At 36.9% G+C, this 13,787-nt stretch overlaps 2 protein-coding genes across 2 annotated transcripts; both read left to right on the plus strand.

Moving 5' to 3' along the window:
• The first annotated feature begins 7,848 nt into the window (after positions 1-7,848).
• Positions 7,849-10,058, plus strand: LOC137712583 (expansin-A1). The gene is made up of 3 exons (XM_068451679.2): positions 7,849-8,088; positions 8,262-8,574; positions 9,330-10,058. The coding sequence occupies exons 1-3, from the start codon at positions 7,953-7,955 to the stop codon at positions 9,631-9,633; spliced, it is 753 nt and encodes a 250-aa protein (XP_068307780.1). The 5' UTR covers positions 7,849-7,952; the 3' UTR covers positions 9,634-10,058.
• A 2,162-nt stretch (positions 10,059-12,220) lies between these two features.
• Positions 12,221-13,694, plus strand: LOC137713638 (chlorophyll a-b binding protein P4, chloroplastic). Its single transcript, XM_068452964.2, has 3 exons — positions 12,221-12,624; positions 12,823-13,238; positions 13,349-13,694. The coding sequence occupies exons 1-3, from the start codon at positions 12,416-12,418 to the stop codon at positions 13,483-13,485; spliced, it is 762 nt and encodes a 253-aa protein (XP_068309065.1). The 5' UTR covers positions 12,221-12,415; the 3' UTR covers positions 13,486-13,694.
• The last annotated feature ends 93 nt before the right edge of the window (positions 13,695-13,787 follow it).

Consider the following 13,787-nt stretch of genomic DNA (forward strand, 5'->3'; position numbering starts at 1 on the left):
TAGTTACTGATGTAGGCATAAAGCATAGGATAATACTTGAATCTCTTCTTTGTGTATTATGTATGAGCTCATTCTCTCACTTGCAAATGACATATTTTCATTGTTAGAATTTCATAATTGAACTGTTCAATCTATTAATCTTCATTTAAAATCATTCGAATCGGAGATCGTTAAGTCATCCGAATGAATCAAAATAAATCAATGGTGTAAGTACCAAGTAGCATATCCATAATGAACCGTTATTTGGATGACTAAATGATTTCCAATTCGAATAATTTTTTGTAAGGATAATCTCCAAATGAAGATAAAAGATTGAATAGTTCCGAGAGTAAAATTTTTACGATGAAGATGAGTTATTTGCTAGCGTGGAATGAGCTCATCTCCCCAAAAGAAGCAATGCAAGCATTATCTGAAAGTATGACGTTACAAACACTTATCAATTTCCAATAATATAAAAAGAAATCAAACTGAATCACACCATTAACCAACCATAATTAGATATGAAACTCGTTACCTAAGTAAGTTGAATATGAAACATTCCCCCAAGTCACAAGAACATCACTAAATTATAACGAAATGAGTACAATTTTAACATTGAAACATCGTATCATTCTTCAGATCGCAACTTACAACGTGAGATTCTCAAACTGTATTCACCAACAAGGTATCAAGTTTTTGGACATTAATTTGTTTTCGTATAGTAAAGGTCATGAACTTAAAAGCAAAGGAGACAAACACTCGATTTAATTACCACGTCGATCATGGTACTGTCCTCTTGTAATCGTAATCACAAAATAAGCATCGTGCTCCAAACTTCGAAGTTCAAATCAATGTTCAACCATGCATGCCTCTGAAAAGTAATGTCTCCATGGGTTATATTATCTTAATTACTTAGTTAGGTCAACATAGATAATCGTCGACAACTTATTGTCATAAAATCTTCATGTAATCTTGACATCTTGCCTGCGGTATAGGACAGTCCGCATTTTTGTTGTTGTCTTCTTTATTAAAAAGAGCAAATATTGTATGATCAAATACATTGGATTTGGATGGTTAGCGTCTTTTTCCTTACTTCTTACTTCTTTTATCTAAAGTTCATTCCTATATTTTATAAAATATTAATTTCGTATGATTTATTTATTTGCACCAAATACATTGGAATTGGCAGATAACACTTTATTGCAATAGCTGAAAACAATCAAACATATGCACTCTAATGCAGATCCCTTCATTGTAACAACTAATAATTTATCATTTGTAAAATAAATAAATAAATAAATAAATAAAATAAAGAAACAAACAAACCTTGGATTTGAATCTTCTTTCTTTATTTTTATTTATTTATATTAGAATGGTTTACTCTAAACTACGAGAAGAGTAATTCAAACTTGAGTGCCGAAAATAAAGCACATTACTCTAGCCAGCTTCACGTCCAAGTTTGCTGAAATTGCTTTTATATATGCAGATTAATAACTATCTTTTTTTTTTTTTGGTCTAAATAACGTTCTTGTTACTGGTTACTAAAAAAATTCCAAGTGAGTCGATAGCATTCATAACATATTGAGAGCGAAGCAGGATTTATTTAATAGAGGGCTATAATTTATTAGAAAATTTGACAAGCTATAAAATATCTTGCAACTTGCAAACAATAATCTTGTTATCATGTTAATTCCGTTTCGCCACATATAAATTCAGTTACTTATTTACGATTTTTCTGACATTTCTGGGCAATATTATTTTGTTATATATTTCCTTCTCCATCTCTGCTGTGCCATTTATATTGACTTATTGATCTCGTACTCGGTTTTTCTCCTCTACAATCTGAACGTACGGCAGGATTTCAGATTCTGTTCATTAATTCTAACTTATCCAGGGACTGCACTTCGGCACATCCCTTGAAAAATAGTAGCCGTGTGTGACTAAAATATATGTTTTGCTGTTTTATGCATAACAACTCCCGCCAGAATCTGAAATTAAACTACAGGTTAAGATGTGAAACGAATATCCAGTTAAAAATCCAGATTATTAATCTTATATTTGATCACAAACTTGAAGGAAAATCAAACAAAAATCAGACGGTGCGGTTGTAATTTACTCAAAAATATCAAGGGAGGTAGAGAAAGACGCTTGAAAAGTGGCTTTGCATGATTCATTCACACGTATGCATGGGTCAATTTGCATGATAGATTTGTAAAGTAGTGTTGGTGGCTTCTTGGTTGTTTTCCAGATTTAGGACTCGACTAGACGGTCAGTAGATTTCGGTTCTAAAGAAAGAATCCATGAGGGATAAGGAAATTACAGAAGAGAAAAAAGACAAAGCCTAATTATAAAGCTACGTGTGCAGCTAAAAAAATGACGACTGTATGACCTAAAAATGGAGCCAAACTAGTGCGGTACGTATGTGTTCGATCCCTTATTATAACCCTTCACGTTGTTTTCCCCGAGAGCTAAGCTAGCTGGCTAATCTAACATGTGGCACAATTCCACAACAACATCTCACTTTCAACTCTCTTTCTCTTGTTTTGTTGAAGAATGTAATTCCACATCGGAAATTTCATATAATTTATTACTATTTATAAAAATAAATGGTACCATTATTAATAACATTGAGACATTTTATGATAAAATTCAATAGTTGCTAAGCTGTGTATGCTGGTGAGTTGATTCCACTTTCGCTAGCTTGTTTTCATGGCGTTGATTCTCTATTCGATCGATATGGTGTTTTCTATGCCTTACACGCTCAAATCTGGTGGCGGTGCTAGTGTGTTGGTGGCTTTTTTTGTTTTTTTTTAGGTTTTATGGTAGTCGTATTGGGGTTTACTTAATTGTGCAAATTCACTTCATATCAATTTTTTTATCAAACCCAATTGGTACTATCTGTATTTATTTATGATGTTGAATGAAATACCTCTCTTATCGCTTATAAAAAAAAAAAAAAAAAATACCAATCGAGTGTTGTTGACTACATGAATAGATTTTCTTCAGGTCTATTTTCACGGAATACAAGTTGATGTTCGTTGTAATGAATCAGAAGATAAGATAGGAATACATACTATACGTTCATCACACCAACTGAATCATGCATGTTATCGGAGCAGTAATGATGTTCTTACCATGTTTTTATACCATATTTACATACCACCTTATGTTGTATCTGAATTTAAATAGCTACATCATTTAAATTAATCAAAATTTAATTTAAAATAAAAAACATTTAATAAGCCAATAATTTAAATAAAAAAAAGATGGAATTAAATAGTAATTGTGGCATACGAGGAGTCTTCTCCTTCTTTCTCCGTTCAATCCTAATTCTTTTCCTGTTTCTTCTTCCACGCCTGTTCTTTCATGCCATTTTTTTTTTCCAGCCGCCTCACCATTGATGGAAGTAGATGAAGTAACGGAGCTATACGATTCTTTCTGGTTCGAGCTCCGGATCTTCAAGAAACAATCGGTTTCATCGAACCCATCAAATTTCGAAGAACACCCAGATCATGGAATCGAAGAAAACCCAAAAAACCCATCAAAGTCAGAGTTTTAATGGATTCCAACCAGGCACACCAGGTCCATGAGCGACGAGTTGAGCTCCAATACGAGCACTCTCTTGCCAGACTCTATCCTCCACACTAACATGAAAAAAACTGGGGTGGAAAAAAATAGCGAGAAAGAAGTGGCGTGGAAGAAGAAACGGGAGAAGAAGCAGGATTGAAAAGGAAGGGAAGGAGAAGACTCCTCTTACACCACAATTACCATTTAGTTCCAACAATTTTTTTATTTATTATTGGTTCATTAAATAGTTTTTAATTTAAATTAAGTTCTGAATAATTTAAATGATGTGATTGTCAACATCAAATACCACATAAGGTGGTATATAAATGTAGTATAAAAATATGGTAAGAATAGTATTATTGTTATCGGAGTTCGTGCATGACCCCTCCATGTCTTAACAGCAATTATACATGTACATGTTTTCAAGGATGTGGTCAATTGTTCAAATAATTAAAGTTTTTTATTAATCCACTATACTTGTATTTGAATTCTCCCACCTTCTTAGTAAAATTTAATTAGATGGGTAATATTAGGTAAACTAAAATTTTAAAATAAATTTGTAAATTAAATGATGTGTCATCAATAGGAAATAAGCACGTTTCAACACTTAAGTAATAATCCAATCATCAATAACCATATCATTTAGTTTACAAAATTTAGTCTTTGTAATATTACCCAATTTAAATTAGAATTATAGCTAGTACATACACACACACATATACACTTTCTATTTATGTATTATGTACAAACCATTTCTTTATATACATGTATAGCTACATGCATGCATCCTTATGATTGCAATTTTCAATTTATTCACGGAACTGCACATGCATGCAACTTTGAGAGACGGGTGTGTTTGCAGCTTATGCAGAACTGGTTGGCAACAAAATTAATGAAATATAATAAATAGGATTGAGTTGTTGGTGTGCTTTCTTATCAGATGGTCCTACTTTCCTCTCCCTCTCCGTCATCAGCTCCCTCTGTTCTATGATCGATCGTAATGTAACAGCCTGATGAGCCATGCTCATCAACATTACGAACATTTCATCATCCACGTTATAAATAAGAAAAATAGAAAGATAAAGAATCATTTTCTCATCATCCATGTGCTCTCCAAGCGTCTACAACCAAATTGTCAAACCGATAACATTGAATGAGATTTCTGCATTTGAGATATCCCAAGCACAATAATTGGGTCAAACTTTCTCATTAATTTTATTAAGTTTGTTCACAACATGAAAATGTATATTGGTCATGGAGTCAACACTCAACAGCCATAACATGTTTTATTTCTCCATTTGTCGGTCTGATCATTATCAAATTTTTCCAAATTAAAATTTACCCATTTCCATGCATATTACCAAAAGTTCAATCCCGTTGTTAATATCCGAGCTAAATGCTCATGGAATAGATGAAAAAATTTGACTCCTTAATTTGATATGGGCTTGCTTGGAAATGTCCTTTTAAAATGTACTTGTGTTTACGTCGAAGTTTTTAATAAAAATACAAGTAAGTGTTGAAAAGCATTCAAAAGTACTTTTTAATTTTGTTTTGTCAAACATCGTTAAAAACGCTTTTGGTTAACTACATACGTTTTTTTTTTTTGTTATTTTAAAAGTACTTTCAAACATATATGTTAAAAAAAAAGCCATTTGTTTTTTATTTCTAATAAGTCACTTTAGTATATGTCTAATTTTTAAGTTTACAGATTATGAAAAATAATCCATTAACTATAAAGAGTCAAACAATGTTCTAACGGTGGTGTGAGTGGATTCTTCCACATTCAACAGCCATGCATATCTATTATATATAAAGAGAGAAGAAAAGGTGAATAGTGTTTTGGTGTCACCAAGTTTCAATAAAAATAATTAGACAAAAATGCCCTCAAAACAAAAATCTTCAAAGGCATCCCAAAATAATGCATCGAATAAGGTAGGAGCATTTTCGTCATTTTAATAATATTTTTTTTAATAATTAAATTATTTAGTGGGTTTTTTTTTTTTTTTTTAATTAGAACCTCGTAATAGGCTAGCAATAATTTGATTCAATTTATCTATTTCTAAACACATTCAAAACATCTTAAAAGACGTGTAATGCCAGTTATAAAAAAGATCTTTCACACACGGATAGTAATGTGATTAAATTAGTTGCCAAATGATTTTTTTTTAAATTTTTTGTAACAAACGATATTATCTATATTAAGGGGGAATGGGGTGGTTTTAGTCTCATAATGAGCTAGTAATAATGTGATTCAATCAGTTGTTTATTAAATATTATTTTCTCTATTTTAAACATGGTCAAAACATCTTAAGAGGCGTGTAATGCCGGTTATAAAAAAAAGTCATTCGCACGCAGATAATAATGTGATTAAATTAGTTGTTAAAAGATTGAATTTTTTTTTTAACAAACAATATTATCTACCCTAAGGGGGAGGGGGTGGGCTTAGCCTCACAATGAGCTAGCAATAATGTGATTCAATCAATTGTTTATTAAATATTATTTTCTCTATTCTTAATGTAAATTTTATAGAGACCGATTTTAATTATTATGTGAATTCAGTTGCTTTAATTGGTTTATGAGGGGTTTCTTCTAGTATGATCTAAGATTATTCATTTACTTCAAATATTTGACTTTCTTTTTGTCAATTTACACATATATACATTTAAAACGTGTAAGTCGCGCATAGTACATCATGATTCAAAAAATCACGCGCGTGCATGAAGGCTAGTATATGGACTATAAGTAAAATATACTTTAATGGTAGTTAATTTCCACATGCATTTTCGTTTGGACATGGACTGAAAGACGGTTAGAAATTTGGGAAATCAAACTACTAGTTACTTAGAACATCTCCAACTTTTGGGTTAAAATTTAAAAATTTTAGCCCAGAAAATTGATGTTTTAACCCATAAACAGGTTTTTTGCTCCAACCTTTATAGGTTAAAATTTTAGCCCCAGATTATTAAAGAATGAATTTAGGCTAATTTTTTTTTCTTAGTAACTTTTTTAAAAGAAAAATTATGTAGATTGTCCTAATTTAATTTTATAAACATTTTAACCTAAAATTATCTAGATTTTGACAAATATTGAAATATCACTAACTGACATCATGAGACTTGTGAAACACTATGAAAGAATATGAAACACATAAAAGATTTTTTTTAATTACTTCAACCGATGGTTTTAAATTTAGACCGTTAGATTTTTTTTTTTTTTTTTTACCGTTGGATTTCATCAAATGAGATCTTAACTGTTGGATTCAATAAATTTATAAATATAAAACTAAAAAAATATAGTGGGCTAGCCTCACTAACTTAGCGAGAATCCTGAGCTAAATTTGGCCTTAAAATGAGTTTTGAGTTTTAATTTATATTTGCCCCAAAGGTTGGAGCAAGTTGGGGTAAGTTTAGAACTTAAAATTTGAGGTTGGAGTAAGTCTTATCTTAACTTCATAGATATTTCAAAGTTCATAAATCCACTTTAGCCGTATTAGTCCTTCTTCTGTACCTTTTTAGACCGGACATTAACGGCACGGGACCATCTGAATGCATCTGCGTTTTCCTCTTGGCTAAAGAGGCTGAAGCTGCTGTTTAAAGAAAACAGAGGAAAAGACAAATTGCAACTAAAAGACTCAGTTTGGTGCAACTGTAGTAAATGATAGATACAATGAATGGTCGTTACAACTCCAGATGTAAAACACTTGGTTATTTATTTAGTACCGAATTTTAAGTTGGTAACATTTATCTAAATCATGTCGTTTAAACGTCTAGAAGGACTTGTGTACCTAGCTACACCGTTCACGATGCCTCTGTGTCATCTCAGACCTAAAGTATGATACTGGTTTGGACATTGTCACTTTCTCTATCATATTTCAGGTACATTCATTTCCTTTTATGCATGTCATAACACTTAAATTATTAAGAGTGCTTCATGCAGTCTAGTGGGAATGCAATTTCTGTAACTAGACATCTACCTTCAGTGCAAATTGCCAAAACCACTTTGGGGTCGTGAACCCTAGTTGAGTCTTTTAATCTATATGAATTTTAACGCACCAACACCAGCACAACAGAAATGTGAACGGCTCCAAACCACGTGGTTTGGAGAAAAGTGTGCTTTGGTTCCACAGGAACATGCATAAAACCGCTTGCACTTGGCGGTTCAAGGGCCCCAAACATCAAAATTTAGTGTCAGTTAGTTGGTGTGATGTTGCCCTTTGCCAAGAAAAAAAAAAAAAAAAAACCTCTCTCCCTCCAACTCCAAGCATCTATTTATCCCCCACCTCACCCCCTCCACTTCTCCTCACAACTCACAAACACAAAGCCTCTTTTGCTCTCTATTTATCTCACTACCAAAAGTTGTGTTTCTGCTTCAAAAACAAGTACAAACCTTGTTGTGCAGGAAAAAACATGGCAATTCTTGGTTTTCTCTTGGTGCTTCTTCTTTCTTTGAGCTCTTTTGCTTGTGGGTATGGAGGAGGTGGCGGTGGTTGGGTTGATGCACATGCCACTTTCTACGGCGGAGGTGATGCGTCCGGTACAATGGGTAAGTAAACATATATAAATTATCTCTACAGAGCGTTAAAAACATACATGCATTGTTATTGTGAAAAATGAATCTATAACGTGTCGATACATTTTGTTAGCGCATATATATTCAACGGTCCGTTTATTAATACCTGCCACGTCTTAATTTTTTTTAATGTATCTAAATTGCAGGTGGGGCTTGTGGCTATGGAAATCTGTATAGCCAAGGCTATGGAACTAACACTGCAGCTCTAAGCACAGCACTGTTCAACAATGGGTTGAGCTGTGGGGCTTGTTTTGAGATTAGGTGTGTGAGTGACCCCAAATGGTGTCGTCCGGGATCTATTATGGTCACGGCCACCAATTTCTGCCCGCCAAACAACGCTCTAACCAACAATGCCGGAGGCTGGTGCAACCCGCCGCAGCACCACTTTGATCTCGCCCAGCCCGTCTTCCAGCGGATTGCTCAGTACCGAGCTGGAATCGTGCCTGTGTCTTACAGAAGGTATGCAATTTCAGGCTTGGCCTGCTTTATGTTTCTTGAGAAACTCCACTTTCGGCAGGGGCTGTTTGCCAACTTAATAAAAATGAATTTACAAGGGAAAATTGCACATATACCCCTTAAATTCTTAGGGGTGTGCACAGACACCTCACAACAATTTTCAAGGGCATTTTTCGTCATTTCATAATTTATAAACAATGTTTGGGTAAGAATCGCGTTTACTGAAGCTCGTGAGCACAACAGAAGCCATATAAAGTCATGGCAATTCTGTTGAGCTGACAACTTCCGGAAAAACACAATTCTTACCCAAAGTTGTCGAATGATCATGACTGTTTAATCTTTGTTAGCATCTCACGCCTTTAATAGTTTAGGGAGTGTTTAGTGAAAAATTTCCAATTGATATTATGTATAGATTCGGCGCATTTATAAAGGTTGAAACATGTGTCCACAAGAAGCCTGCTCTAAAATCGCTTACCTTATATCATCAGCTGTAGCCCTTTCTGTTTTGCCGACCAAAGCACTTACAAGAACCAACCAATTTACCTAACGTCATCTTTTCCAATTTTCTGCAATTTCCAAAAGTACCCTATCCTATCGTCATGTGATTATAGCAATTTGTTCATATTATCGTATATTAATTAAGTTGTCAACTTATATTGTAAACGTATAGTTAAACGTATGTAATAATGTGATTGTCACACTCAAAAAACTTTATCGACGGCGAAGACTCATGATTTGTTGTTTATGAATTTTTGCAGGGTGCCTTGCTTAAAGAAGGGAGGCATCAGATTCACAATCAACGGTCATTCATACTTCAATTTAGTGCTGATCACAAACGTTGGAGGTGCTGGTGATGTTCATGCAGTTTCCATCAAGGGGTCAAGAACTGGCTGGCAACCCATGTCAAGGAACTGGGGCCAAAACTGGCAGAGCAACTCTTTCCTCAACGGCCAGAGCCTCTCCTTCACGGTCACAACCAGCGACAGCCGCACGATTGTCTCCAACAACGTTGTTCCTGCCGGCTGGTCCTTTGGCCAAACATTCAGCGGCCTACAGTTCTAAACACCAAACATTAAATTAAACAAATTATAGTTACATGTTTGTTTAGGGTCTAGCTACAGTTATTGAAACCTAGTACTGTTGAGAGTCAAAAAATGAGAAGGGCTTATATTAGGGGGGCTCTTTATCATTTGGAATTAAATTATGAGGTCATTGTGCTTCTTTACTCTGCTCTCTTTTGGAAAAAGGCAGACAGAGATTTCGGCAGCGGTGGGTGTAAAACCACCCGCCTGGTTTTGTTAGGTTACTTAGTTGTCCGTCTGGTTTGGTTTGGTTCAATTACGTTGTAATGCGTTTTATCTTGTAAGGTTTCGGAGAATAAAGTTTCTCTCTTCATGAGGATGAAACTAGCTACTTGAAGTTTGAATTCATTCTATCTATGAGCGGAAAGGTTTTGATCACCATTCCTGCTTGACCTCAAAGTGAAATTCCTGCGTACACTTTCTTAATAGAATGATGTTCTAAACTATTTTAGTCAACTGGGAATATGAATCTTCACCGTGTAATGAAACGTTGCCGTGATTGAGCATCTTGGGCCAAAAATCTATAACCCTTCTCTTCGTTAACCATCGGACTTCGGCCACAGCCCAAGAAGTGGGCTACTATCTCTTTTAATTGTAGACAACTTGTTCCTCCGTATATGGTAGTGATGCTGGATCACCCACGATATGATGTGTCGAGGAGTTGGAGTATCCATGAAGCATGGATCATTGGGAATGTGTCAAGGAGTTTAAGAAGGGTCATGGAGATGCAGTGCCACATATTGTGTTTTCGAAATTGATCACCCGAAGCCGGCTCAGAGGCAAAGGCGGAGAAGGCATGCAACTTGTATACTTCACTTGCCTCTTTAATGTGAACTTGATCGGTACTATTTTCTCATTCCTCAAAGCTACTTAATTGCAGCAGTGAGTTTGCTTTTGCAGCAAGAAAAGCGCAAGCAAGCATGGCGAATCACGTAGATATAAGCCCCTATCTGCCAGCGCTCGAATAGATAGGGTGAGTGAAAGCATGATAGTCTCGTTCTTTCTACTATACTAACTTCCTTCATGTCACTAAAGCCGCACAACACACTGTGTTTATTGTTGGATTGAAAAATCAGATGACAAGCAACACAAAATGATCATTAATCTGCTAACGGAACTAGTATGCGTACTAAACACGGGATTTGATGAATATCTTTAATAACAGTCATGACTCATGAGGCAACAAGCTGCTACTGCAAGAGCCCAACTGCTCCCTCCCTCGTCACTTGAGCTAATCCTAAGGTTTAGGATAGTCAAATCTTTAACGATATGCCATCCTGTCACTTTTCCAACTTTTTACTGTTTCATCAAAATGTACCATAACTCTTGTCAAATGGAAATGGTTTACATACGCGTAACTGGGAAAGCTTACTTACTTGCCGATGAGCCATTGTAATCATCTTTGGCTGCATTTGTCACATCCCGGACCGGGACGGAACCACTTCCTAGGCCCGACTCCACCGTAGCACGATATTGTCCGCTTTGGGCTCCCAACACACCCTCACGGTTTTGTTTTTGGGAACTCACACGAGAACTTCCCGATGGGTCACCCATCCTGAGAATGCTCTCGCACGCTACTCGCTTAACTTCGGAGTTCCCATGGAACCCGAAACCATTGAGCTCCCAAAAGGCCTCGTGCTAGGTAAGGATGAGAATATACATATAAGGATCACTCCCCTAGGCGATATGGGATGTCACAATCCACCCCCCCCCTTAGGGGCCCGACGTCCTCGTCGGCACACATGCGACCAGAGTTAGGCTCTGATACCAAATTGTCACATCCCAGCCCGAGACGGAACCACTTCCTGGGCCCGACTCCACCGTAGCACGATATTGTCCGCTTTGGGCCCCCAACACACCCTCACGGTTTTGTTTTTGGGAACTCACACGAGAACTTCCCGATGGGTCACCCATCCTGGCAATGCTCTCGCACGCTACTCGCTTAACTTCGGAGTTCCCATGAAACCCGAAGCCATTGAGCTCCCAAAAGGCCTCGTGCTAGGTAAGGATGGGAATATACATATAAGGATCACTCCCCTGGACGATGTTGGATGTCACAGCATTTGTCTGTCTCATGGTTAAGCGGTGTGGAAGAAGTTCTCCCCTCCAGAAGCAAGAAGATGAATAGTTGCCTGACCTTTCATCATTCTATCTGTTATCACATTCTAACTCAACGTCACGTAGAGTTAAAATCGAGGCATTGTCCATGGCTTTTGAGCTTTGGTTATAATTTGATATTATAATGAAAAAGAAAATATGCACGAATATCTGTTACATAAAGACGCATATAAGAGGTAAACTAGTTTGAGCCAGCCATTTGTCATGCAACTATAGGCTCCCTTAGATTCCACGTGGAAGGAGATCCTAATCATCATATCCATATCCTGTTAAAAAAAAACTTCATGCGTGGCCACAAAGTAGACCCCCACAGTCCCATTTCAGCCAACAGCATCACTGGTATAGATTTGTGGATACAACCCTAAAGATAAAAAGATAAGGTCCAAGACTTCCCATTGGCTCATCTCAAACCATAAACAAATCTCCATCGTTGGGATCACAAAAATCTTGCAAACCAACGGTCAAATTCCATCAAAGAACAACCTCCACAAGATCCGCATTGACAAGTTGGCATCAAATATACAAAGCCATGGACTCACATTGCACAATTTACGTTTTCGTTTAGCTCCATACCTTCTATTCCTCTACACCACTAATCCCCCATCCCTACCTGAAAATCCGACCATAATTCAGGTGGGAAAACAATGGCTACGGTCACAACTCAAGCCTCGGCGGCCGTTTTCCGGCCGTGTGTCAACTCGAAATCAAGGTTCCTTTCAGGGTCTTCGAGTAAATTAAATAGGGAAGTGGCTTTTAGGCCTATGGCTTCTCCTTCTGCTTCTTCATTTAAAGTTGAGGCCAAGAAGGGTGAGTGGTTACCCGGTTTGGCTTCACCGGACTACCTCACCGGAAGGTATGTTTAAAATTTCTCGTTTAAACTAATCGATCTATCATTACAGTATAAATTAACCGTTATATACTTCTCCAATTACAATTTAATTTAAAAAAAAAACAGTGCACGATGACTTTTTTGGATGACCGATAAAAATGCCTGTAAATATTTCGATTGAGGAAAAACCATTGATTGAATAAGATATGTTTTTGTGGGCAGTCTTCCTGGTGACAATGGATTTGATCCTCTCGCACTTGCTGAGGACCCAGAGAACTTGAGGTGGTTTGTCCAAGCTGAGCTTGTCAATGGCAGATGGGCAATGTTGGGTGTTGCTGGGATGCTATTGCCTGAAGTGTTCACCAGCTTGGGGATCCTTAACGTCCCCAAATGGTATGATGCCGGAAAGGGCGAGTACTTCGCCTCTTCGTCCACCCTCTTTGTGATTGAGTTCATCCTGTTCCACTACGTCGAGATCAGACGGTGGCAAGACATCAAGAACCCAGGAAGTGTGAACCAAGACCCCATCTTCAAGCAATACAGCTTGCCCCCAGGTGAGGTGGGTTACCCAGGCGGCATCTTCAACCCCCTCAACTTCGCACCGACTCTCGAGGCCAAGGAGAAGGAAATTGCCAATGGTAAGCGTTTGATCTTGTGTCCAACATTGCCACGACCAACTAGCCTAACTCGCATCTGCTTTTCTGTTTAAAATGAGGTCTAATATGTTGTTTTGAAATGTGTTATGCAGGGAGACTGGCAATGTTGGCATTCCTAGGGTTTGTGGTTCAACACAATGTGACCGGAAAAGGACCGTTCGACAACCTGTTGCAGCACCTCTCAGACCCATGGCATAACACCATTATCCAAACCCTAAGAGGCTTCTAGATCCATTGCAACACAAGCAAAGTGGGGGAAGAAAATATGGAAATTCTGTTCTTATTTATTTTGTAACAATGAATTAATGGTTTTTGAGTGAGTGTGAGATGGTGAGCATCAATGTAGACAAAATGTTTTACCAGTGTACAGGAACCATGGGGCATTTAATATTATCATTCTCATTACATCTACTAATATAATATTGATTATTGAGCGTATGGGCATCGTCAAGTTGGCTAGTGCAGAGCTCCCCATCTACGTCCAAACTCGAATTCCCTTCCCCGTAAATTACACTAGATTAGAAATCGCTC

This window comes from Pyrus communis, chromosome 14 (genome assembly GCF_041283825.1).
Source record: "Pyrus communis isolate YQ-2024b chromosome 14, ASM4128382v1, whole genome shotgun sequence".
Classification (NCBI taxonomy): Eukaryota; Viridiplantae; Streptophyta; class Magnoliopsida; order Rosales; family Rosaceae; genus Pyrus; species Pyrus communis.

What these genes read in the sequence shown, in the direction of transcription:
- LOC137713638 (XM_068452964.2), top strand. Translation starts at nt 12,416, where the DNA reads ATGGCTACGGTCACAACTCAAGCCTCGGCGGCCGTTTTCCGGCCGTGT. An exon ending in CCGGACTACCTCACCGGAAG is followed by an intron (nt 12,625 to 12,822) that starts GTATGTTTAAAA and finishes TTTTGTGGGCAG; the next exon opens with TCTTCCTGGTGACAATGGAT. An exon ending in GGAGAAGGAAATTGCCAATG is followed by an intron (nt 13,239 to 13,348) that starts GTAAGCGTTTGA and finishes TGTGTTATGCAG; the next exon opens with GGAGACTGGCAATGTTGGCA.
- LOC137712583 (XM_068451679.2), top strand. Translation starts at nt 7,953, where the DNA reads ATGGCAATTCTTGGTTTTCTCTTGGTGCTTCTTCTTTCTTTGAGCTCT. An exon ending in TGATGCGTCCGGTACAATGG is followed by an intron (nt 8,089 to 8,261) that starts GTAAGTAAACAT and finishes TCTAAATTGCAG; the next exon opens with GTGGGGCTTGTGGCTATGGA. An exon ending in GTGCCTGTGTCTTACAGAAG is followed by an intron (nt 8,575 to 9,329) that starts GTATGCAATTTC and finishes GAATTTTTGCAG; the next exon opens with GGTGCCTTGCTTAAAGAAGG.